Genomic DNA, 27,174 nt, shown 5'->3' on the forward strand with positions numbered 1-27,174 from the left:
TATTTCTAAACAGCCAGGCTTCCCTGACGCAAACACACAGACACCCTAATGCCCGCCCCCTGCAGGCTAGCAGCCAATCAGACACTCACTCAGGCTCTCTCCCTGCCCTCCCAGCAAACACACGCTCGGATACTTCCTCAGCAAGCAAACACACACACTCGGATACTTACCAGTCCCAGGCAAACTCCTGCTGTGAGTTAAGCCAGGGAGCTTTATGGAGAATAGGTGCTGCAGGACATACTGCCCAAGAGATCCAGAGTGAGGCACCCTGTGGCCCTTTGATTGTCCAAGTGCCCTATTTAACGCTAGGGGTTGCCACAGGAAGTTGTCTGGGCTGCCACACAGACTTTGGCCTGTTGCAATGCCAGACTTTGCTTGGTCTCCTGACCTCCAGCCTCTGACTCTAGCCTGATTCTGACGCTGACCCTTGCCTACAGAACCTGGCTCTTGTGATTCCTCCAACTCCAGCCTAGCAACTATTGTCCCTAGAGAGCAAAGCTCAGCCCACCTGTAACCACTAGGCCAGACCATCTATGCCCCAGTCCTTTACAGCAGGCTTAGCCACAAACAATTCAGAAGACTCTCAAATGGCAGCTGACTGCAGCTCAGCTCCTGCTGCTCCTGGACTCTGTGTTGGCACCCAGCCAGTTGCCTGAAGCAATCAAGCAATCACTTCTTGTTCCCGCTCCACTAGCCTTAGCATCTTCAAAGCCTTGCTGTTTCCTGCACTGCCCAGTCCCTGGCCATGTCACAGGTGTTCCCCAGCCATTAGTCCAATATCTTACAATACAGCTCCACCTTGCTGCTGATGGTAGTAGTGCTACTGCAGTCTTTCACCTGGTGAGAAGTTGATCTGTTTTGGCTCTGCTGGGCAGTATCCTTAATTCCTTCTCTGTAATGTGTGCAGCGCCCAACTGCGAGATGTCTCCTGCCCACCCCCTTCCCTCAGCTTAGTTATGGGACAATGTGAAAAGGGCATTTGGAATAGTCTCCTCCTGCATAGATCCTGCTCCTGAGTCAGGGCCAGGTGCTGGCACAATGAGCAATTCACAGGCTGCTGTCACTACTGCAAATGTCAAGGTTCCTTCCCCACGCTGAACTCTAGGGTACAGATGTGGGTACCTGCATGTAAACCCCCTAAGCTTATTTTTACCAGCTTAGGTAAAAACTTCCCCAAGGTACAAGCTATTTTACCTTTTACCCTTGTACTTTATCACTGCCACCACCAAACATCTAACAGATATATAACCGGGAAAGAGCCCGCTTGGAAAAATCTTTTCCTCCCAAACCCTACACCACCTTTTCTGGAGAAGGCTTGATAAAAATCCTCACCAATTTGCATAGGTGAACACAGACCCAAACCCCTGGATCTTAAGAACAATGAAAAAGCAATCGGGTTCTTAAAGATAAATTTTAATTAGAAAAAAAAAGTAAAAGAATCACCTCTGTAAAATCAGGATGGTAAATACCTTACAGGGTAATCAGATTCAAAACATAGAGAATCCCTCTAGGCAAAACCTTAAGTTACAAAAAGACACAAAACCAGGAATCTACATTCCATTCAGCACAGCTTATTTTCTCAGCCATTTAAAGAGAACAGAATCTAACGCATATCTAGCTAGATTACTTACTAAGTTCTAAGACTCCATTCCTGTTCTGTCCCTGGCAAAAGCATCACACGGACAGAGAGAGACTTTGTTTCTTCCTCCCTCCAGCTTTTGAAAGTATCTTGACTCCTTATTGGTCATTTTGGTCAGGTGCCAGCGAGGTTATCCTAGCTTCTTAACCCTTTACAGGTGAAAGGGTTTTTCCTCTGACCAGGTGGGATTTTAAAGGTGTTTACCCTTCCCTTTATATTTATGACAGCAAAGCTTTAGGGTCCCTTCCAGTGCTGCTCTGAGATCTGAGGATCCAAAGATCCACCATATAGCGCATTAACTCACTCCAGCTGCTAATGGACCCAAGAGGCCAAAACTGCAGACAGGGATCAGTGTAGCATATGGGAATCTGTGTCCCACCCACTAGATCCCGGTAACTAGATCTGGAAGAAAAGTTGTTGTTGTTGTGGTTTTTGTTTTTTTTTTTTTTTTTTTTGATGAAAAATGCTCTGTTTGTAAAACTGAAACTTTCCATGAGGATTTCAGTTTTGCCAAAAAAATTAGATTTTATTATGAGGAAATAGAATGTAGCTACCTGCCTGAAAGGCTCTTGTGAGTTTCATTTTCTGTTAGTGAAATTGACAAAAGCTTTCCCAGAGGGCCGCCTTGGAAGCATGCAGGGTTGTTCTGCCATCCCCTAGCTCTGGGGCAGAGAAAGGCAGAGGACCCGCAATGCATCCTCACTTCTCACCTAGCTCTAGGGGGGAGTTTGCAAGCCTGGGTGGTAAAGCTACAGGTAGGTTGGAGGTGACATGGGGGCACAAGGGAAAGAGTTTTGGGACAAGGGCTGCAGGGTGGGGGCAGGAGCGGTAGTGCTCTGCCTGCATGGCTACGAGCACCTGGATTGAGTCTGCTTGGAGCTCCATAATGCTTATCAGCCTCTCTGTGCTTTATTGCCGGTGCACCGCGCTTTGGTTCCAGTGCTCTGCAATCTGCTGGCGGATCCTCCTTTCACTCTCCCTCCACCCCTGCGCTTTTTGATTTTCATTAAGGGACTGCTGCATGATTTCATGCAGCATGCCTTCTTTGCTTTTATGTGGCCTCTTCCTAATTCTTTGGAGTCTTTCAGCCTGTGATAACACGGATGGCTGAGATCTCAAGGTTGCATCTGTAAAGGCAAAATGCAACATTTAACAGAGGCAGCATAGTGCACACCAGACAGAGCAATGATTCACCCATATTTAAAGACAAGCACAGTCTAACGATAGCAGAATTTGCCCATCCCAAAGCAAGCGCACATAACCCAAAGGAGCCTCAAAATGGTGAGTAAGCACAGGGTCAAGGGGGAATGATTGTTTCACAGCCGAACTGTCCTCTGTGGTTCTGTGCCCTGGGGAGAGCCAACAGTTGCAGGGGGCCCCTATACTGAACACTGTCCCCACATTTTCCACAGGAGTTCATCCTGGAAGCTATCTCGCTGCTGAGGGTGACCTGGGAAGCAAGGGAAGTTCTTCTACTACAATGCGGCTTCTGCCCTGGCCCATATGCAGCTTGCCTGTGTGCAGCAATGGTCACCCCGCCCCCCACGGCACAGTGCTGTAGACATGTTAGCCTGACTGGGACAAGGAGCACAGTAGCTCTCCCAAGGAACCTGTGTAAGCGCATTGCCCAGCTTCTGCATGAGACCTTTGAAGAGATCACTGAGGCCGATTACCGCGATGTGAGAGAGCACATCAACGCCCTATTCCGCATCTAGGCATGCATGTAGCCCTAACCCTCCTCACCCCAAGAGCCCACACCTAATAACTTCCTTCCCAAAATAAAAGCCGCTTACCAGGCACATCCTCTGGTGTTTGTCCTTCCCCAAGCACCGGCCGCTGCGACTGGCTACCTTCCTCCTGGCTTGAAAACAGCTACTGGCTGCATGTATCTAGGGATGCTGGGGCTTCTTCCCCCACCTCAGCACCTTTACTCCCGCTTTCCTTCTCCTCCTCCTACCTTTTTGAACAAGGCTCTGAAGTGTCTATGGTGATCTTTGGAGTGGAGGTGGGTCACCCCCAAGTATCACGTCCAGCTCTTTGTAGAAACGGCAGGTTGTGGGGGCAGCACCAGAGCAGAAGTTTGCCTCATGGGCTTTGTAGTAGGCATTCCGCAGATCCTTCACTTTAACCCTGCACTGCAGTGCATCCCGGTCATGGCCACTTTCCAGCATGTCCCTTGATATCTGCCCGAAGGTATCGTAATTCCTATGGCTCAAGCACAGCTGGGACTGGACAGCTTCTTCCCCCCCAAACATTGAGGTCTAGCACCTTGCCATTGCTCCATACTGGGGATCGCCTGGCGCGTGGAGGCATGGTCACGTGGAAAGTTTCGCTGAGAGCACTCCACACCTTGCCGAGCAAACAGGAAGGGGATTTTCAAAATTCCCAGAGAATTTAAAGGGCAAGTCTGACGGTTGGTCACCTGAGGGCAGGCAGTAAAGTTCAAAGTGATGACCAGAGTGGCTAGAAGAGGCATTGTGGGACACTTCTGGAGGCCGATCAGAGCACATTAAGAGGCCAGGGCATCTACACTGGCGCCGCGGCACTCCAGCCAGGGTGCACCAAGCGTTATGCCTCTCGCGGAGGTCGATTACCAGGAGCGCTCCAGTCGCGGAGTCCGGGCACTCTACGTGCCTTGCCAGTGTGGATGCATCATGAGTTAGAGCGCACAGGGCTGCTTTAATGCGCTCTAACTCGCAAGTGTAGCCATGCCCTTAGTTAATTCTGATTTAGGATGATTGCACAGAAAACTTTCCCTGGGCCTGAAAGCAGTGTCTTCTTCTGCCATTTGTCACAGTCACTCAAATCTTCTTTGTAAGGGAGTTTGATTAAGAACCCTTTTTTCCATTCTTCTGAGATATGTTCCTTCTCCCATGCCAAACTGAAAGGCACAGCAGGATTTTCACTGAAAGAAGCAGCTCACCCATAACCCTGTTTTATATGGCTAAGCCACTAGATGGGGCAAATGCTACACAGGATAAGTGGGGGTTATGCTGCTTTTAGGAATGAATAGCTAACATGATATCAGAACAATGGACTGTGAGGTCTTCATATGCTTCTTTCTTTTCTTTTTAAAGAGGCTAATAAATGTCTGCTGTGGAATAAAACCTACACCATCATCTTCAGGAAAAGAGATGGGAAATCTGCCTTTAGGAAATGATATTTAAAACTTGCGTTCTCTCTTCTAGGAACCCACTGATGAAAGATCCGAGAACTTCAACTGCCTACGCATTGTTGCAAGAACTCAATCATCCAAACTGTAAACTAAAGACAATATCGTAAGCAAACACCTCTCTTACAGCCCTTTTGTTACTGCTGCTATGCCAGGAGTTCAGCAGCAATGCATTTCTGCCCATTGTCTGGTATTACTCTGTATTCCATTTGAAATGTAACTCTGAGCTGCAAATCACAGTAAATATCTAAAGAATCATAGAATCATAGAATCATAGAATATCAGGGTTGGAAGGGACCCCAGAAGGTCATCTAGTCCAACCCCCTGCTCAAAGCAGGACCAAGTCCCAGTTAAATCATCCCAGCTAGGGCTTTGTCAAGCCTGACCTTAAAAACCTCTAAGGAAGGAGATTCTACCACCTCCCTAGGTAACGCATTCCAGTGTTTCACCACCCTCTTAGTGAAAAAGTTTTTCCTAATATCCAATCTAAACCTCCCCCATTGCAACTTGAGACCATTACTCCTCGTTCTGTCATCTGCTACCATTGAGAACAGTCTAGAGCCATCCTCTTTGAAACCCCTTTCAGGTAGTTGAAAGCAGCTATCAAATCCCCCCTCATTCTTCTCTTCTCCAGACTAAACAATCCCAGCTCCCTCAGCCTCTCCTCATAAGTCATGTGCTCTAGACCCCTAATCATTTTCGTTGCCCTTCGTTGTACTCTTTCCAATTTATCCACATCCTTCCTGTAGTGTGGGGCCCAAAACTGGACACAGTACTCCAGATGAGGCCTCACGAGTGTCGAATAGAGGGGAACGATCACGTCCCTCGATCTGCTCGCTATGCCCCTACTTATACAACCCAAAATGCCATTGGCCTTCTTGGCAACAAGGGCACACTGCTGACTCATATCCAGCTTCTCGTCCACTGTCACCCCTAGGTCCTTTTCCGCAGAACTGCTGCCGAGCCATTCGGTCCCTAGTCTGTAGCGGTGCATTGGATTCTTCCATCCTAAGTGCAGGACCCTGCATTTATCCTTATTGAACCTCATTAGATTTCTTTTGGCCCAATCCTCCAATTTGTCTAGGTCCTTCTGTATCCTATCCCTCCCCTCCAGCGTATCTACCACTCCTCCCAGTTTAGTATCATCCGCAAATTTGCTGAGAGTGCAATCCACACCATCCTCCAGATCATTTATGAAGATATTGAACAAAACGGGCCCCAGGACCGACCCCTGGGGCACTCCACTTGACACCGGCTGCCAACTAGACATGGAGCCATTGATCACTACCCGTTGAGCCCGACAATCTAGCCAGCTTTCTACCCACCTTATAGTGCATTCATCCAGCCCATACTTCCTTAACTTGCTGACAAGAATGCTGTGGGAGACCGTGTCAAAAGCTTTGCTAAAGTCAAGAAACAATACATCCACTGCTTTCCCTTCATCCACAGAACCAGTAATCTCATCATAAAAGGCGATTAGATTAGTCAGGCATGACCTTCCCTTGGTGAATCCATGCTGACTGTTCCTGATCACTTTCCTCTCCTCTAAGTGCTTCAGGATTGATTCTTTGAGGACCTGCTCCATGATTTTTCCAGGGACTGAGGTGAGGCTGACCGGCCTGTAGTTCCCAGGATCCTCCTTCTTCCCTTTTTTAAAGATGGGCACTACATTAGCCTTTTTCCAGTCATCCGGGACTTCCCCCGTTCGCCACGAGTTTTCAAAGATAATGGCTAAGGGCTCTGCAATCACAGCCGCCAATTCCTTCAGCACTCTCGGATGCAATTCGTCCGGCCCCATGGACTTGTGCACGTCCAGCTTTTCTAAATAGTCCCTAACCACCTCTATCTCTACAGAGGGCTGGCCATCTCTTCCCCATTTTGTGTTGCCCAGCACAGCAGTCTGGGAGCTGACCTTGTTAGTGAAAACAGAGGCAAAAAAAGCATTGAGTACATTAGCTTTTTCCACATCCTCTGTCACTAGCTTGCCTCCCTCATTCAGTAAGGGGCCCACACTTTCCTTGGCTTTCTTCTTGTTGCCAACATACCTGAAGAAACCCTTCTTGTTACTCTTGACATCTCTTGCTAGCTGCAGCTCCAGGTGCGATTTGGCCCTCCTGATATCTTTCCTACATGCCCGAGCAATATTTTTATACTCTTCCCTGGTCATATGTCCAAGCTTCCACTTCTTGTAAGCTTCTTTTTTATGTTTAAGATCCGCTAGGATTTCACCATTAAGCCAAGCTGGTCGCCTGCCATATTTACTATTCTTTCGACTCATCGGGATGGTTTGTCCCTGTAACCTCAACAGGGATTCCTTGAAATACAGCCAGCTCTCCTGGACTCCCTTCCCTTTCATGTTAGTCCCCCAGGGGATCCTGGCCATCTGTTCCCTGAGGGAGTCAAAGTCTGCTTTCCTGAAGTCCAGGGTCCGTATCCTGCTGCTTACCTTTCTTCCCTGCATCAGGATCCTGAACTCAACCAACTCATGGTCACTGCCTCCCAGATTCCCATCCACTTTTGCTTCCCCCACTAATTCTACCCGGTTTGTGAGCAGCAGGTCAAGAAAAGCGCTCCCCCTAGTTGGCTCCCCTAGCACTTGCACCAGGAAATTGTCCCCTACGCTTTCCAAAAACTTCCTGGATTGTCTATGCACCGCTGTATTGCTCTCCCAGCAGATATCAGGAAAATTAAAGTCACCCATGAGAATCAGGGCATGCGATCTAGTAGCTTCCGTGAGTTGCCGGAAGAAAGCCTCATCCACCTCATCCCCCTGGTCCGGTGGTCTATAGCAGACTCCCACCATGACATCACTCTTGTTGCACACACTTCTAAACTTAATCCAGAGACACTCAGGTTTTTCCACAGTTTCGTACCGGAGCTCTGAGCAGTCATACTGCTCCCTTACATACAGTGCTACTCCCCCACCTTTTCTGCCCTGCCTGTCCTTCCTGAACAGTTTATAACCATCCATGACTGTACTCCAGTCATGTGAGTTATCCCACCAAGTCTCTGTTATTCCAATCACGTCATAATTCCTTGACATCACCAGGACCTCCAGTTCTCCCTGCTTGTTTCCAAGGCTTTGTGCATTTGTATATAAGCACTTGAGATAACCTGTTGATCGCCCCTCATTCCCAGTATGAGGCAGGAGCCCTCCCCTCACAGACCTTCCTGCCTGTGCTTCCTCCCGGTATCCCGCTTTCCCACTTACCTCAGGGCTTTGGTCTCCTTCCCCGGTGAACCTAGTTTAAAGCCCTCCTCACTAGGTTAGCCAGCCTGCTGGCAAAGATGTTCTTCCCTCTCTTTGTAAGATGGAGCCCGTCTCTGCCCAGCACTCCTCCTTCATGGAACACCATCCCATGGTCAAAGAATCCAAAGCCTTCTCTCCGACACCACCTGCGTAGCCATTCGTTGACCTCCACGATTCGACGGTCCCTACCCAGGCCTTTTCCTTCCACGGGGAGGATGGACGAGAACACCACTTGCGCCTCCAACTCCTTTATCCTTCTTCCCAGAGCCACATAGTCCGCAGTGATCCGCTCAAGGTCATTCTTGGCAGTATCATTGGTGCCCACGTGGAGAAGCAGGAAGGGGTAGCGATCCGAGGGCTTGATGAGTCTCGGCAGTCTCTCCGTCACATCACGAATCTTAGCCCCTGGCAAGCAGCAGACTTCTCGGTTTTCCCGGTCAGGGCGGCAGATAGATGACTCAGTCCCCGGAGGAGAGAGTCCCCGACCACCACCACCCGCCTTCTCCTCTTGGGAGTGGTGGTCGTGGAACCTCCAACCTCAGGACATCGCATCTCATGCCTCCCAACCAGCGGAGTCTCCTTCTGCTTTCTCCCCCCAGACATATCATCTGGTCCACTCTCCGCATTGGTACCTGTGGAGAGAACATGAAAGCGGTTAGTTACCTGTGTCTGTGTTACTGGAACCCGGACATTCCGCTTACCTCTTCTGGAGGTCACATGTTGCCAAGCTTCTTCACTGGCCTCTTGGCTCCTCTGTGCAACCTGCTCTACATCTTTAGAGCTTTGTGCCCCTAGAAGGCTATCCTGAGTTTGGGATCAAACTCCATGAAACCACTAAACTAACTGTGTGGCAAACCCTTGTCTCTGCCCCTGCCCTGTAAGTAGGCCAGCTGCTGGGCTGATGCACAAGGTGGAGGAATCCTCCTCACCCAGGGCACAGAGCGGCTGTGGAGTTTCTTCACAGAAACTAATCCAGCCTAATACTAATAGTGAGAGAGACCCACCCTCTGCACTGCATCTCACATACCCAGCATACCCCTGCACAGATGAATACAAGGTTGCTCTGTGGCCACTGGGAAAGGTACTGGATTTGCCCCTAAGAGAACAAATGTCCTCTGTTCTCTTCCTTAAATTGTCTCCTGGGGACAGTGAGGTGATTGTTGAATGCACAGAGACTTGGGACACTAGGGTAAGTCACCAAGTGATCTTCATTTCCTGCTGGCTGAAAACTTGTATTCTTCTCACGTATGGCCCCCTGGTGGCCTGGCTAAACTATGGCTCTGTGCAGGTACTACAAATGCCACTGTTCTTTCTTAGGGTTAATGTGCAGCAAGCGGGGGAGCCGTGCACCAACTGACTGTGTGGGGCCTGCTGCCACGCACTAAAGTTCCTTAGCACACTTTGACCCTCCCACTCGAGATAGTCATGTTATTTATTTTAATCTGTCTTTCTAATGTGAAACGTGTTTTGTCCTTTACTGAACAAAAGTTAATCATACTTGCTCTGTTTCTGCTTTTCATTTCATCCCCACCTCTGTCTGTTCTGTCCCACTCTCAGCACCTGCCCACCTGTGCATACTTCTCAGCCATCTGACCACCACCCACCCCACTCCCCTGAACATGCTACCATGGTTCAAGGGAACAGCAATCTAGGTGAAAACCAAGCATTACAAGTCAGCATAACACACAGATTGCGGGTAGGGGAGCAGAAAGGGGAGGGGGCGGGAGAGAGAGGACAAGGATAAATTACAGTCACAATTATTAATCAATCATGTCCATGTTTTTCATGTTTCTGAAGGTAAGGTAGATGAGTATTTTGTCAGAAGGGTATATTGTTTTCTAGGCAAAAACGTGTAAATCATCAAGATTATCCATTTATGTATTCTGGTGTGAGAATGCTGCTAGAATCTGATCCTGTAATATCGTCTCCATGTGATTAGTCTTTGGGAAGTCCAGGAGACACTGCTTCACTTAGTAATTAATTATTTAGTAGTAAGGACTGTTTGTGTGAGGCAGGATTGCAGGATCAAGTCCCTAGTTATCAGGCCCATGTTTCCTGAAGTGTCATTAAGCTGTCCTGTCTCCCTAGTGTAACTGTACTGGGAAGTTTTAGCCATAGTTTTCAGTCCCCCAGAATTCAGAGTAGCAGCCGTGTTGGTCTGTATTCACAAAAAGAAAAGGAGTACTTGTGGCACCTTAGAGACTAACAAATTTATTTGAGCATAAGCTTTTGTGAGCTACAGCTCACTTCATCGGATGCATGATTTTCAGTCCCCCAGAATTAAATTTTAGGCTCCCTAGAGATGGAAGCAGGCTCCTGCTCCCTGATAGGCTTGGGGTGGGTGCATTGAAAAAAATCTCTGGGGGTCAGGCTGTCCCAGCTGTAAACCTCTGGATTGACCAGATGGTCAGAGCTCCTCCAGACGAGACCACATGCCTCACTCATACTGTGCCTGCATTGCCTCAACATGCTCATAAAGCTGCTGGCAGCTCTGCATTCAGATGATGACGATAATCAAATGAAATCTCATGCTGCAGGGGTCAGGAACGAATTTTTTTCAATATACAACTGGCTTGGTGTAGTCTGGGTTTTTTCTGCCTTCTTCTGTAGCATCAGAGATTAGGCCCAGCTGGAGATGGGACACTGGATAGAGTGGACCAGTGCTCTGAGATGCTACAAAACCATCTGTCTAAGATGCCTGGCTGGGGTGTCTTGCTCACATGCTCAGTCATATACTGATCTTCAGACTTGGGGTCAGGAAGGAATTTCTCCCAGGCAGATTGGCAGGGACTTTGGCAGGGGTGGGGGGAAAGGGGTTGTCATATCCTGCAGTGTGGGGCGTGGATCACCTGCTGATAGCGTCTGGGTATATCTCGTGAAATCTCATCCCTGCCTTTGCGAGGGCCTTAGCCATGGTGGCACCTCAGTCTCTCTTGTTCTCTGCCACTGGTGCACAACAGTTTAGTTTCCTGAGGACTGAAATGTTTTGGGCTAACTAAAGTCTTTGGGATTAATATAGGGGTGTCCTGGTGCTGTGTCGTGGCCTGTGATCTATAGGAGGTCAGACAACATGATCTGGTGGTCCCCTCTGGCCTTAAACTCTATGAAACTATGGAAGTCCCCAGATGGAATCTATCACTAAGCGGTGGCTCTTTGAGTGACAGCACATGTGTGGTCCACTTTAGGTTTCCACTTTGTTTCGAAGAAGAACAATTACTAACCTGTTCTGTAACTGTTGTTCTGCAAGATGTGTTACATGTGTCCATTCCACATCCCACCCTCCTATCCCTCTATAGCTAGTCTTTTTGGTTAGAAGGAACTGAGGAGGGTCAGGGGCAGCTCCAGCCTTTATACCATCACACGGCAGCGCGTGCCAGTGGAGGACCCATATGCCGCCCCTGCTGATGGAAAAATCTCTGACAACAGTGCACTGGACTTGCAGATGTTTCTAAAGTGGAAAGGATATGTGCAATACATCTTGAAGAACAACAGTTACAGAACTGTTAGTAACATGGACCACAGATATAATAGACCAGGGGAGGCTAAGCCTCCCCAAACCCAGGCCATGGCCCCACCCACCCTGTGCCCTGAGGCCCCGCTCTCGCTCCGCCTCTCCCCTGAAGCTGGTGTGGGCTTGGCTCAGGCCAGTGGCCCGGAGCTTAATGCCCGGGCTGGCCAGTGGCTTGGAACCCGAGCAGGCGGGGCTAAGGCTGAAATGTGGGATTTGGGGGGGCTCAAGCCACAATGGAGGGCTCGGGGCTACTCTGGCTCTGGTGGGGTGGGGTAGCGGCGGGCCTCATGTGCTGCATGGGGCTAGCCTCTTTGAATGGAGAGTTCACCAACCACGCACGGTTAGTAACTGTTTCATACAGTGCAGAGGTAACTTTGATCTGTTCATTTCTTCCCTTCAGCTTGTCCAGCTGCAAACTCTCATCTGTTTTCCCTGAGGACCTCTCTCCTAAGATCCTCTTTAGAAACTGGCCCCTGGAAAAGCTGGATCTGAGTGCCAATACACTGGGAGACTTAGGACTGAAACATCTGTGTGAGGGACTGAAACATCCACATTGTAAACTGCAGATATTGCTGTAAGTAACCCAGTGCTATATTTTGTTAGTATGTGACTTTTTCACTCATCTCTGTGTTGTTTCACCCACCTGCTTTGTCCTAGCTTTTAGCCTAATAGCTGTTTGAGGCAGAGAGTGTCATATTTTTGTACAGCACCTGGGACACTGGGGCCTAGACCTGGTTGAAGTCTCTACATGTTACTGCAATGCAAATATTTATTAATCAGTAATAAATACCATGTCTTGCAAACTCAGCAGGAGAAGGATGTGACAACACATGTAGGACAGGAAGTGGTGCTGATGGATCCTTCAGTGAGCATCAGTGGTGGGAGTACAGCCACTGTGCTGACTTCCTTCAGTTCTGCTACCATCTTAGCCAAGCAGCTCGACTTTTCCATTCTTATTGAATTCCATAACCACAAACTCAGGCGCCTTGTAACCCTTCCTTAAAATCCAGTGTGACCTGCCTCCTCCCTCTCCCTCCTAGTCCCCAGCTTGCTCTCCACTTTACCAAGACTGATTCATCCTGCAAGGGTAGACGCAGTCATACAGGTGTAAATGTGCTTGATACTAGGGCTGTCGAGTAATCACAGTTAACTCACATGATTAACTCAAAAATTAATCATGCTTAAAAAAATTAATCACTGTTTTAATCAAACTGTTAAACAATAGAATACCAATTGACATTTATTAAATATTTTGGATGCTTTCCTACATTTTCAAGTATGTTGATTTCAATTACAATACAGAATACAAAGTGTACAGTACTCACTCTATATTATTACTATTACAAATATTTGCACTGTAAAAATGATAAACCAAACATATTAGTTTTCAATTCACCTCATACAGGTACCATAGTGCAATCTCTTTATTGTGAAAGCACAAATTACAAATGTAGATTGTAACAATGTAAAACTTTAGAGCCTACAAGTCTCCTCAGTCCTACTTCTTGTTCAGCCAATTGCTCAGAGAAACAAGTTTGTTTACATTTACGGGAGATAATGCTGCCCACTTTTTATTTACAATGTCAACTGAAAGTGAGAACAAATGTTTGCATGGCATTTTTGTAGCTGGCATTGCAAGGTATTTACATACCAGATATGCTAAACATTCGTATGCACCTTCATGTTTTGGCCACCATTATATAGGTCATGCTTCCATGCTGACGACGCTTATTAAAAATAATGTGTTAATTAAATTTGTATGTCCCCAGCTCTGTGTTTTACCCACATTCTGCCATATATTTTGTGTTATAGCAATCTCGGATGATGACCCACACTCTGTCTGGAATATTCTGAAAATCTTCTTGCATTGTGCACAAATAAAATCTGAGTCAGGGATTCATCATGTAATTAATTTTAATAAGTAAAATGCAATGGGTGACATGTATACAGACCTTATAGACACTGAAACTACCCAGTTACCAGAAAGAAGGAAGTGTCACTGCATTAAGTAAAGCAAATACTGACCCCTTCCTGGAAGGAGATGGTTATTTCTCTCTCTGTTCCCGTTGCAGGTTGTGGCAGTGCCATCTCACAGCTGCTTCCTGTGGGGATCTCTCTGCTGCCCTCAATACAAACCAGTCCCTGACTAAGCTGGAGCTGAGTGGGAATGAACTGGGAGATTCAGGAATTAAACTTCTGTGTCAAGGACTGAAACATCCCAACTGTAAACTGCAGAAATTAGTGTAAGTCCTTGCTGAGTTCCTTGATACTTTCCTTGTTAGACCAGCCTTTGCAAAAGTCCTGTTTAATTTTGCACTGATAATATTTTGAGGTCCTATTTTCACTTATGAAATCACCTGCATTTGCAGGAGCAACTGGATATACAATTACTTAATAGTGAGCACAGACATTTGGGCAGGTAAATGTGGGTTTTGTACATTACATCTTATGGTTGTACACAAACGTTCGTAACAGCCACATGAAAATCCATGTCCAAGCCTCAGATTGGGACTGTCCCTATAAAATCAGGAAATCTGGTCACCCTACTGTCTGTTCGCTGTGCACATCTCCATCTCTGCAGGGTTTGGCATTGCCATCTGACTGATGCTTGCTGTGGAGATCTCTCTTCTCTGTTCAGCACTAACCGGTCCCTGAGAGAGTTGAACCTGAGTGGTGGTAATAACCTGAGTTATTCAGGACTGAAGCTTCTGTGTGAAGGACTGAAACATCCAAACTGCAAGTTAGAGAAGCTCGAGTAAGTGACTCCAGGTTTTTCCACCAAATGCATCCGATGAAGTGAGCTGTAGCTCACGAAAGCTTATGCTCTAATAAATTTGTTAGTCTCTAAGGTGCCACGGGTACTCCTTTTCTTTTTTCAGGTTTACTGTATCAAAAGAATCCGTTGCAGTGTGCACGGGTCTTCCGGTCACCTAGCTGTGTATCGACTACATGGACTAATCAGGTGAACTGGGATGATCTGTACGGGCCGAGGATGGGAGTGTGTTTTGTGCCTCCAGAAAGCACTGCGCACATAAGTGCAACCTAGGAGGGGGGACCAAAGTGGCTTTAAGCCTCCTTTATGCCACTCTGACTCCAGGCTGGTCAGGGCTTGAAACAGCCGACAGTGTAACTTAGGTAACCTGCCGCCTCCAACACCGGGGCTTGCACAAAGCAACCTGTGACTGTCGGGCACAATGCTAGCAGTGGGGGAATTGCCCCCCCCCACCTGCTAAGGGGCAGTTGCTGCCCTGTATGCTGCTCCAGCAGTGTGCAGGTACTGTAGAAGGAGGGAGAATTCTCCCCCGTGTATGTGTGATTTTCCGGGCAGGGACAGTGTCTCCCCAAGTGTTTGTACAGCAGTTAGTAGAGCTGGTCTGGAAGTTCCCACTGATAGAAAATGTTGGTTTCTTCAGAATTGAAATTTTCCATGGGAAAACTGTGTGTGTGTGTGTGTGTGTGTGTGTTAGGAAAATCAAATGAAAACATTTCATTTTAGGTCAGGTCGACGTTAATCATTGTGTCTGCCTGAATTGCTGCAGTGTGCCATGGGAATTGTAGTTTGGGTCTCTCATCCCGCTCATTCTCACTTATTGGCTGTGTCATAAACATATAGCTAAGGGTAGCCTAGAATTCCTCCTTACCTATAAGGGGTTAAGAAGCTTAGAAAACCTGGTTGGCACCTGACCAAAAGGAACAATGGGGAAAGAAGATACTTTCAAATCTGGGGTGGGGGAAGGCTTTGTGTGTGTTCTTTGGTGTGTGTTCTCTGGGGAAGCAGAGAAGCATCAGGTCAGAAAACTCCTTCTCCTAAAATGAGTCACAATATTGCAAAAAGAGTAAGTAAATAAGGCACGGTGAGTTAGATTATCTTTTGATTTATCTTATGAATTTTCCCTATGCTTAGAGGGAGGTTTATCCCTGTTTTTTGTAACTTTAAAGTTTTGCCTAGAGGGGAATGCTCTGTGTTTTTGAATCTGATTACCTTGTAAAGTTACCTTCCATCCTGATTTTACAGAGGTGCTTCTTTTACTATTTTTCCCTTTATAATAAAGTTCTGTTTTTTAAGAATCTGGTTTACCTATTTAGTTGGTATATTATTCTCAAGCCTCCACAGAAAAGGGGGGTGAAGGGTCTTGGGGGGATATTTTAGGGAACAGGAACTCCAAGTGGTCCTTTTCCTGAATCTTTGTCTATCTCACTTGGTGGTGGCAGCAGTACCCATCCAAGACAAGGAAGGATTTGTGCCTTGGGGAAGTTTTTAAGCTAAGCTGGTAGAAATAAGCGTAGGGGGTCTTTCATGCGGGCCCCCACATCTGTACCCTAGAGTTCAGAGTGGGGAGGGAACCTTGACAGACTGCATTCCCCTTCCAGCATATGTCCCCCATGATGGGCCTGTACTGCAGAACTCAGTCACAGGAAGAGACTGTGGTGCATCATGGGAGACAGTCAGGTTATGGTGCTCACGCCAGTGGGGTGAAGGGAGGCAGGAGGTGTTCCAAGAGACGTAGCAGCAGCTCCAGTGGGCAAGTTCCCTGCTTAACAGGTAGAAGTCAGCAGCAGAACTGGTTGAAATTAGGGCTTGTGATAGAGCATGGCCACAGGGCAGCAGGAGAGTGTTAGAAGGGAGCCTTATTCCCTGTAGAGGGAAGAAAGTTTGCTTCAACTCCTCCCCTTGTCTGATTGAAGTAGGGGTTTTTTTATCAGGTAACTGGCTTCAGGTGCTTTAATTAATTTATAGCAGAGTGGATTGGTGTTGGAGCAGAGAGCAGTTTGGAGGGAAGCAGAGGAGAGTTTGGAGAAGTACTGCAGTGGGCTAAGAAGACCAAGACCGTAGATAAAGGGACACCTGGTTTGTGCAGAAGGAGGGCAGGAAGCCCCAAAGCTGAAGGGCAGGAAAAGGAAGTAGCCCAGGGGAAGGAATCGCTAGTTCAAGTGGTTTACTGCTATCCCTAGGGCCCCTGGGCTGGGACCCGGAGTAGAGGGCAGGCCCGGGTCCCTCCCTCTCCACTCCCCTCCTTTAGAAGAGAAAGCATGAGACCCATCATAGTAGTGCCGGCAGTTTGCCACAGGCTGGTTGAAATTTTTTTGTCAAAAATTCATTTGACAGAAAATTTAGTTTAGAACTAAATGGAAATTTTCACATACAATATCTGCTTTCCTCTCAAATTCTCAGTCTTTCTTCAGGAAACAGAACACTGAAAACACACAAACTTTCAGCTGAAAACCAAAATATTTTTGTTTTTTTTTGTTTTTTTCAGGCTTTCTCCGCCCCCCAACTTAACAAGTGAACATTTGGAGGATGAGGGGATGGAAACATTTTCTAACCAGCTCTAGTTGAAATGTTCTCTGCCAATTTGTAGAATTTTGGTCAATATTTGACTAGTGAACCCTTTACAAAACAATTAAAAAAACCCCTGTTTATCTGGAGTTCTAAACTATTCACCAAATAATACAAGAGCGCAATTGGGTTACCCTTCCCCCAACCCCTCCAATGAGTACTGCACACATTAGCAATGCTATTTCCGTCCTAACACTGAACCAGTCAATCGTTGCTAAATCTATGAGGAACTCATGTATGGCTGTCTGTCATATCTGATGATGTCACAGCATTACATGTGTTCTCTTGTGGCTGTATAGCCTGACCTATGAGGAACAAGACTGCAAACATGTCACACACAAACACGCAGGCTCTCATGGAAGACTGCGTGATGCTTGGCTCTTTTTTTCAGTCAGTTTTTCTTGTCTGTCTTCCTCAAACTGTTCACAATTGTTATTGACAGAAGCTCTCCATTCATGTCTGCCCTTGGCTGTGTCTTCAAAGTTATCAATATTTATGCCACATAAGGTCAGATTCTGCTCAAGGGTGTCTTTGAAACATTTTCTTTGACTCTCCCTCCGGAGCTTTCTGAGTTTCATTTCACCATAGGGAACTTTCTTTAAAAGTCTGTCATTACTGGTTATGATAACATGACCTGTCCATCTAAGCTGAGCTTGGAAGATCATTGCCTCAGTGGTGGTTTTTGCTTTTTCAAGGATGTTAATGATTGAGACTTTGTCTTGCCATTGACCTTCTGAATGGAGTGGAGAGAGCACATGTGGAATTTTTAAAGTTGCTTAATAAGTCTGTGGTAAGCTGTCCATGTTTCACATCCATATGAAAGGGACGCTATCACTGCTGCATTATATATAAGGTTTAGATTCTATTTTGAGTATTTTTAGTAAAAGTGAGGGAGAGGTCACGGGCAATAAACAAAAATTCACAGAAGCCTGCAACCTGTCCCTCAAATTTTACTAAAAATACCCTGGGGTGGGGGGGACTAACAGTGGGAGTGCTGCAGGAGGAGCGATTGGGGGCTGCTGCTCTGGCGGCTCCAGGGCCAGCCATCGGCCAGCTTTTCTGGGGGCCCCAGGGCTGGCCGATGGCCAGCTGCTCCAGGGGACTGCATGCCAGCCTGCTGCTGTGAGGGACCTGGGACCGGTCACTGCTCCGGTGGCCCTGGGGACTGGCTGTGACAGCTGCTCCAACCCCGATGACCCAACCCCCCTCCCCCACCACTTCAGTCCTGAGTCTGCTGCTCCAGCAGGCCCCAGGGATGATGGCTGCTTCATCTGTGCCACTGCAGAAGTCACAGAGGTCTGGGAAAGTTGCAGGATCCATGGCCTCTGTAACAGAATCATACCCTTAATTGTATATAATCAGTTCTGTTGACTGTTTGATGATGTGCTGGTTGATTATCCAATGGTGAAGTCTTCTGAAGGCCTGGGTTGCCTTTTGTATTCTAGCTGATGTTTCTTGTAATTAAGTGCTGAAGGGTGGAATGTTGTTGCTGCGATGCTGTCAAGGCTGCTAAGTTGTTTCAGCTGCTCAGTGCTTCTGTCCTTGGAGCCCCGATGTTATCAGCACTGGCAGAGAGTGCAGCCTGCTATATCAACAGACCTCAGTGTTACTCAGAGAGAAGGACCACAGGCATGGTTGAGTGACAAAGGCACTTGGCCAGGTTTATTGCCTTCAAGACACAGTCCTAACAACTTGCACAAGTACATTAAGACATGAGTGCCCTGTGGCAAGGAGCAGCTGAGTCAGCAGTGGGAGTCTCCGCTGTCCCCTTGGCCACATAAAGGATTAAGGTGAGGTACCCGAACATTTATAGACTGAGACAAACAACTGGGATACAAAACTTACGTACCACATTCTGGTTACCTCCCCTTGTACCTTATTCCTGATATCTCAGACAAAACATCCCTATTCATTATTCTGTCAAAACATCTTATCTTATGCTAGGTATATTTGTAGTGGCCTTCTGGAATGTATTTTGTAAATATCTAGGGCCTAGCACTTAGGAGGGCCTATGTTTTGGCAATGCTAGCAGCAACTTTGCCAAGTTCATGTACCAGAAAGTGAACTCGTAAGCATCGCTTTACTACATGGCCTGACACTGGTTCACAGCCTCTGGCTCAGGCCTCAGATCTTGCACCAGGCTCGCTCTGACTATTACAGTTGCCTCTGAGAACCTATCAGGGATAACCATGACCTACAGCTTAACTCTGATTAAATAGAGCACATTCATCTGGAAAAAGAGCTACATGTATGAGTTTCTCAAGAACTTTTGTGTTTGCAGCAAGCCTTTGGAGATTGAAGAGTTTTCCATTTAATCTGTACCTGGGGTAGATGCCCTTTTGAAGGTTGTCAGTTGTGTAATTCAGAATGGTTGCAAATAAGAGACCAAAAAGGGCTGGTGCCAGCGTTCAGCCTTGTTTCACCCCATTAGATATGGGAAATGGTTTAGAGAAGCCACCATCAGAGAGTACTTGACCAGTCATGTCTTCATGGAATTGACATATGATATTAATGAATTTGGTGGGGCAGCCAAACTTTTCTAGAATTTTCCAGAGGCCATTTCTGATCACAGTTTTTAAAGATCAATGATGACAGCATATAGTTCCATGTTTTGCTGAATGCATTTTTCTGGAATTTGTCTCACAAAAGTAAATCATGTCTGTGGTGCTCTGACCTGATCTAAATTCACATTGGGTCTCTGGTAGAAACTTCTCTGATACTATTTTGACAAGCCAATTGAGCAAAATGTGGACTAGGATTTTGCCACCTACAGGTAGCAGGGAGATACCCTGATAATTACCACAGTCAGATTTGTTCCCTTCATTTTTGCATAGTGTAATTATGACACCTTTGAAGTCCTGAGGAATTTCCTCAGCTTCCCAGATATCCTTAATGATTTTGTGTAGAAACACATGACTGCGTGGTGGTTCCCAGCTGCCATTTGAAGGCTTTGGCTTGTGCCCCTGGCTGTCTGTGTGGTACATAAAATTACATTTCTACATTTAATACTGATTATGGGGAATGGTCCTGAAATTGGTGCTGGCCCACAGACCATTCCTGGAAGGCCTTAGTCAGCACCTCCCAATATTCCTCTGCTTGCTGATGGGCTCCTTTCTGGCTCTCCTCCCTCTCATTCTCCCCAATTCTCTTCCATGAATCCACAGTTGCTCTATCTGTGTCATTCTCCATAGTGTCTTGACTCCTTGTGCATCTGTTTTGGGCCTTGATAATCAGTGCACAGTGGAGGTCTCCAGGTGTGGAGCATCTTGTCTAATTAATGCCTGGCCAGGAGGTGAGGGTGTGAACTTGTACCTTGTGAGTTAGTTCCAGGTCTGTAGTGATGAAAACAGCATGTGTCTGGGACCATGGGAGCCGTGCTAGGCCTTTGACAATTCAAAATGAGCCGCTTTGCCCTTAACCACACACTGTTCTCTCTTTTTGTTCCATACTCCCACCAGACCCCTGATGTATGACTAACACCCTCCCTTCTTTTAAATAACACTATGAGCTTCCAGAGGAGCAAAAAGGAAACCCTTGTAGCTGCCCAGCCTGCCAGGTTTGGCTGCACAGGCTTTGGAAAATGTCATCTCTTAGTGCTTCAGTTACCTCATCTGTTAAATGGGGTTATCTCACAGGTGTGCTGGGGGCTAAATTCATTCATGTTTGTACAGTAAGTCTAGATGGTAAATAGAAAAGCGAAGCAATGGTTTGATTTTTTTCCTATAAGCACCAAAGGTCCCTCCAAGACCCTCCACTCCCTGATAGAAATTCCTCCGGTCGGCCCCTGGATATTTGACAACCATTTCGACCATTCAGTCTCCACAGTGATTCAGCTCCCTACTGCAGTGAACGTCTTACATCTCCTCTGCCCTTGCCAGTCAGTTAGGTACATTCAGCTGCATGACGTGTGTTGGACGGGGTTTAAGATGCCTGCAGACAAAATTCCACAGTAACGTGGGGTTTGAGATATTCCTGGTTGAACTGCCACGCTGTCTCAGATTTAACACGTTACTCTGTGATGCTGTTAGACACACATCTACCTGACATGGAGGGTGCACAAGATGGCAGGTGTTAGGAGGGCAGAGTTAGTGTTGTTGGAGGACCTTAATTCTGCATTTCTATACTTTCTAAAGATGTCTAGTCTTATTATAACTTTAACACTGACTTAATCTGTGGTTAAAATTGCAATGTTCTATTAAGCTTCATTTCCATTAAGAAGTTGATAAATATTTACAAGCTTGACCTTAGGTTGATAGTTGTTTGTCATGGTTCCTTTTTGTTTTCACAGTTTGTCAGAAATCCACATAGATGAAAAAACAACCAAAGAATTGGAAGTTTTGCAGAAGATAAAACCTGGTTTGTCGATTGTGCATAATGCAGCATCCAGGCATCAGAACCCAGGTACAAGGAGGATGGAATGTCTTCTATCTAAGTGTCATACATTCATCTGTAGACTAACGTCTCGGAGTTCAGAAATGATGTGGAATAATTTTGTGATGCACTGTCGGGAAGTTGGACTTGTTCTGCTATTAAGCATTGCTACATATTGGCTTCACTGGTTGATAAAAGGCCATATAGAGGATTAACAAATCATAGGTGTTAATGAGAGACGAAGGGTTAATTCCCCCGAGCCAGCAGGGGTCTATGCCGAAACAGAATCTCTACTCTGTACATTGAGGACTCCATTTTTTCAGTTCAAGCAACTCTTGCTGAAAGCTTCTTCTTTGCCTAGCTAAACTTAAAATGGCCAGACAGCTACAAAGCTTATGTGGCAAGTCCCTTGCTCAGAGTCCCAGAGAGAATGGTGAGGCTTCAGCCTGGTTGAGGCCTCTAGGTGCTATTGTAATATAATCATAAAAACAACACAAAGGGACCAGACATTTTCTATAACCAGTTCCAGTGGAGAGGCTGTTCTCAATTTACTCCTGGCTGACTGAAAGAAGTTGGTTCAGCTAGTGACAGTGACCACAATACTGCGTGTAACATCTTTCGGGCAGAGATTCTGCCAGAACTATCTGGATGACACTGAAATTTGGAGGGACTGAGGTTGTTAAAAATGGGGAAGCTCACAGTAAAGACCCTACAACCAAAAGTGAGGGAATTACAATCCTTAGCTTCAGCATGGAGTTTACTCACCTATATCACAGAGCTGCAGAAGGCGGTGCACAAAGCTAAACCAGAAAGGAAGCAGGAAGGGTTAAATGGCAAGATTCAAGAGGTTATTCAAACTAAACAAGCCAATTTCCAACTCCAGTGAAGCCAGTGGGCAGGAACATAAAATATGGCAGGTGAATGTAACAATGAGCATTTGGAGGGTTTCGAGAGACTTTAAAGAGCAGTTAGCCAAAGAGAAACGCTCCTTCAGTACATGGAAAGCAGGAAGCCTTTGCTGGAATTAGTGAGCCCCTGGACTTTCAGGGAGTAACGGGAATGATTCAAGAGTACAAAGACATTGCAGATGGATTAAGGCCTTAATCCTAAATGTTTGTAGGGTTGGGAAAAAATCATTTATTAGTATCAGTTGTCACCATGACAGAGGTTGCAACCGGATGCAGCATCTTTGGGGACCATATTGTATTAAGGTTGTGAATGCTTTCTGTATCATTGTGGGCCAAGGATTGTATGCAACTCCAAGGGGAGGGGTCATCTCAGCTGCTCCAGGAACTACAATCAGTGGGGGGGGGGGGTTGGTCATTTAGGTGAATCACTCAAGCTGTAAAAACATCCAGAGAGGTCCCAACCCCTGGGAAGGTCTGAATCTACTGGTACCAACAGGGTTTTCCAGAGACCAATGGTCGAGGAAAGGGCTTTTGGCATCAAAAGGCTGAGTCTGAACTGATCCAGCCTTCTTTTGATCCAGCAAATGGACAGGGCTTTCTGCCCGAGGGGGCACCAACCCTTGCAGAAGGGTTGGAAAGACTTGGGCTTACTAGGACCCCATAAAACTGAGGGAGGTGAGGGCTGGGAGCCTGAAACTTAAGTGGGCGCCCTCGAGGAAGACCAGGAGGGGGATCAAAGGTGCAGTTGTCTCTGAAACTATGACATTCCTTATACACCGAAATAAAGAGTTACCTAATTCCTCTTCAATTCCTGGGTCTGTTTGTTGCACAAGTGCTAATATCATGGAACCATGCACACTCTTGGTGCTGTGCCATACTGGCATTGGGAGTGTAACCAGCACAGCACAATGATTTTTCACCTAGGTTTTGCACTATTAGCAAGTTATTGTTGACCAGTGGCAATTGAACACCAAATTTGAAACTCTTTATTCTTAAAAGTGACAGTTGTGACACGTTTCTCTTTTCAGGTCTCTGCTCCTTTTGAAAGACAGAAATGAATCCTTCAGGCACTTGGGCAGGCTGCAGATCTGCACATTTCTGAATCTCAAAGCAGTCACCTCACTGTACAAGTTCATTGTATTATGGCAGTAATATAGCTAGCTCAGATTTCTTTCAGCTGCATACATATTAGGAAATCTCCCTATTCATGGAGTAGCTTAAAATTCACTTTAGCTGTTGAATTAATTCTAAAGTTCCCACAGAAATATTAATGCAGAATAATAATTAATAAATACTTAATAATTAATAATATGCTTATAACTTGCCACTCCAAGTAGAATTTCCCAAACACTTCAATTTAAACACACTGGATTAGATAGAACAATAAAATAAGATTTTAAATAAGTACGAGTAATGAAGCATAAAAGTCAGAAATGGTTACAAGAAAAATAGAGATAAAATGTTTACTTATGCCTTACTTAAGAAGCTACATTAGATTTCAAAGTCATTCTCTCACCACATGCTTCAAGCAGTCACTGACCAAACACTGCTTAGGTCTAGGACCCCTTCTCCCAACGAATCCAACAAATGCTCCTTTGGCTTGTCGCTTTCAGGGTGTGGTGAATGTGTGGGCAGGGAGAGGTGGTGGAGTTGCCTTGGGTGTTTTGTGTCCTCGCACTTTTTATAATATCAGTCTCTCTCTTGGAAAATATTTCCAGCTGAGTTCCTGGAGACAAAAAGTCTGACGAGATCTTATGTTTTGTCCTGCAACTTGGTGAAATGTACTGTAATACTGGCAAATATGTAATAAACATTTAGAAAAATATTTGGTGTACATCTCATATAAAATTTCTTCTTATTGCAAGGAAAGAGACATCAGTAAGACGTATTTAAGAGTCTGAAAATGTACCAGCAACTTCTTCTTTCAAAAAAGCCACTCCCCCTGACAAATTTTTGACAACATGAAAATTCAAAGCATCCAATAGAAATAATGGGAAAGCACAGGCTGACCCAGGCAATGTTGATTCTTTCCCTCTAGGATAACCAGCCTCAAGTATCCCTTCTAACCTTAAATTTGAAGAAGAGATTGTACTTTTTACATTTTGTGGGTGAAGAATTGAAAATATTAACCACAGAATATTGTTTTTTATAATCTGGTCCATGTATGTCTCATATTAAGAGTGATGCTTTGTCACGCTTGATGGGTTGGATCACAGAAACTCCCTTGGGACTGCCAATTGACATGCTGAGACTACCCCCAAGCCCATTTTCCCTGCCAGCTTGGGACTCCAGAACCTTGCTTTGTTTGAGCCAGACATGTTTGCCTGCTGCAAACACAGACCCAGGTCTGAACCACATCCCCTAAAAGCTGCAGGCTTAACTAAAAATAGCTTAAGAAGTGTTCCTGTCTCCAACACCCAGGTACCCAGTTCTCAATGGGGTCCAAAACCCAAATCTGTTTTACCCTGTATAAAGCTTATACAGGATAAACTCATAAATTGTTTGCCTCTATAACACTGATAGAGAGATATGCACAGCTGTTTGCCCCCCTCCAGGTATTAATACATACTCTGGGTTAATTGATAAGTAAAAAGTGATTTTATTAAATACAAAAAGTAGGATTTAAGTGGTTCCAAGTAATAACAGACAGAACAAAGTAAATTACCAAACAAATAAAATAAAACACGCAAGTCTAAACCTAATACAGTAAGAAAGTGACTACAAACTAAATCTCACCCTCAGAGATGTTCCAATAAGTTTCTCTTACAGACTAGCCTCCTTCTAGTCTGGGTCCAGCAATCACTCACACCCCTGTGGTTACTGTCCTTTGTTCCATTTTCTTTCAGGTCTCCTTGGGGGTGGAGTGGCTATCTCTTGAGCCAGCTCTAGACCAAATGGAGGGGTCTCCCAGGGGCTTAAATAGACTCTTTTGTGGGTTGAGACCCCCTCCTCTCTCCTATCCAGAATCCAGCTCCAAGATAGAGTTTTGGAGTCATACAGGCAAGTCACATGTCTGTCCATACATGACTGAGTTCCTTACCAGCCAGGCCACATTCCCAAGAAAGCTCAGATGTGGATTGGTGTCTCCAAGTTCCTTGTTATCTTAAGTGTTTCTTGATTGGGCACTTACTGAGAATAGTCTTTTCTCAAGAAGCTGACCAACTGCTTCAGTGAGGCTACTTAAAATTAAACAAGTACATAGCCATATTCATAACTTTGAATACAAAAATGATACATGCATACAAATAGGATGAATATATTCAGTAGATCATAATCTTTACAGAGATATGTCACATGGCATATGTAGCATAAAACATATTCCAGTTATATCATATTTACTTTCATAAGCATATTTCCATAAAGCATTAGGTGGTGCAACATCATACACACCATCTAGCTTTTTGTTTAATTGACAACAGCTCTCTGAGCAATGCTGTTACAAAGAGGACCACGTCCTGAATTCATCTCTTTTTGTTATGACTAAAGCTGGAAGGTCATGTATAGACTCACTCAGTCTGTTGCAGAGATTTCTTCATTGCAGACATTTTACAAAGCAGTGACAAGATCCTCTCTCCACACATCTGCTAAGTATAACTGCTTGGATTTGGCCTCCACAAGGGATTTCTGTCTTAGACTCTCCACACCCCAGAACCTGTATTCGAAGCAATTGAGGCCCAAATCTCCTCTCTCCAAAACATGTTTGTTTATATGTGGGTTGCCCAGACTTTTCTCTAGTAGAAGTTTTGATCTGTTGCAATATTTTTACTGTTCTTCCCTTGGAAAGTTATAGACTGCATGGTACCTGTAGGGAGATATTTTACCCTTCTTATCTTATTTAGAAAAGGAACTGAGACTTCTCATTTCTCTATTAGCAATGGCCTTGTTGCAGCCTGTTTTTCCTTTTGGGACATCTCCCTCCTCAACGCAACAGGTCTCTCTCTCCTGGAGATGGTCTTTGCTGAGTGATATATAGGAGATGCAACCACAGCTCTTCCTACTGCCCCACACACTTGCTTCTGGGGAAGAGTATCTCCAGTATAACCCCTGTGTTCTCCCAAGAACTGCAGTGGGGATACATGATACACCTGATGCGGCTGCCCAATGTGGGGGAATTCCTGTTCACTTTAATGGCTATGTAAGGGCTAGGAACAATCTAGTCCTAATTGTATACACCTCTGAGATAGAGAAGAAGTTATGGAGCTTTCCTAGAGTATTGAACTCCATAATGTATAAAGATATGGACAATATCAAGCTGGGAGGGGTTGCAAGTGCTTTGAAGGATAGGATAATAATTCAAAATGATCTGGACAAACTGGAGAAATGGTCTGAAGTAAATAGGATGAAATTCAATAAGGACGAATGCAAAGTACTCCACTGAGGAAGGAACAATTAGTTGCACACATAGAAAATGGGAAATGACTGCGTAGGAAGGAGTACTGCAGAAAAGGATCTGGGGTCATAGTGTACCACAAGCTAAATATGAGTCAATGGTGTAACACTGTTGCAAAAAAGTGAACATCATTCTGGGATGTATTAATAAGAGTGTTGTAAGCAAGAAACAAGAAGTAATTCTTCTGCTCTACTCCATGCTGATTGGTCCTCAACTGGAGTATTGTGTCCAGTTCTGGGCACCACATTTCAGGAAGGATGTGGACAAATTGGAGAAAGTCCAGAGAAGAGCAACAAAAATTAAAACATGACTTATGAAGAAAGATTTGAAAAAATTGGGTTTGTTTAGTCTGGAAAAGAGAAGACCGAGAGGAGACATGATAATAGTTTCCAAGTACCTACAAGGAGGAGGGAGAAGAATAGTTCTTCTTAACTTCTGAGGATCGGAGAAGAAGCGATGGGCTTTAATTGCAGGAAGGGAGGTTTAGGTTGGACATTAGGAAAAACTTCCTAACTGTCAGGGTGGTTAAGCACTAGAATAAATTGCCTGGGGAAGTTGTAAAATCTCCATCATTGGAGATTTTTAAGAGCAGGTT

The 27,174-nt window shown here is 45.6% G+C and overlaps 1 protein-coding gene and 1 long non-coding RNA gene across 2 annotated transcripts in view; one reads left to right on the plus strand and one right to left on the minus strand.

Annotated features, from left to right (window-relative positions):
- LOC119857534 (NACHT, LRR and PYD domains-containing protein 3-like) overlaps positions 1 to 24,014 on the plus strand; it is a 133,827-nt gene extending 109,813 nt beyond the window's left edge. Inside the window, exons 3-8 of the mRNA XM_043516757.1 lie at positions 4,828 to 4,917; positions 11,973 to 12,146; positions 13,645 to 13,815; positions 14,154 to 14,327; positions 21,199 to 21,311; positions 23,218 to 24,014. Of these exons, the coding sequence (XP_043372692.1) occupies positions 4,828 to 4,917; positions 11,973 to 12,146; positions 13,645 to 13,815; positions 14,154 to 14,327; positions 21,199 to 21,311; positions 23,218 to 23,234 (739 nt within the window). The 3' untranslated portion in view covers positions 23,235 to 24,014. The remainder of the gene's footprint in view (positions 1 to 4,827; positions 4,918 to 11,972; positions 12,147 to 13,644; positions 13,816 to 14,153; positions 14,328 to 21,198; positions 21,312 to 23,217) is intronic.
- Positions 2,365 to 27,174, minus strand: LOC122460672. The gene is made up of 4 exons (XR_006282127.1): positions 26,977 to 27,174; positions 9,116 to 9,122; positions 5,581 to 5,586; positions 2,365 to 2,375 (listed from the first exon to the last, which is right to left on the minus strand). It is a non-coding gene; the product is annotated as an uncharacterized LOC122460672 (long non-coding RNA).

Source organism: Dermochelys coriacea, chromosome 6, assembly GCF_009764565.3.
Source record: "Dermochelys coriacea isolate rDerCor1 chromosome 6, rDerCor1.pri.v4, whole genome shotgun sequence".
In the NCBI taxonomy this organism is placed as follows: Eukaryota; Metazoa; Chordata; order Testudines; family Dermochelyidae; genus Dermochelys; species Dermochelys coriacea.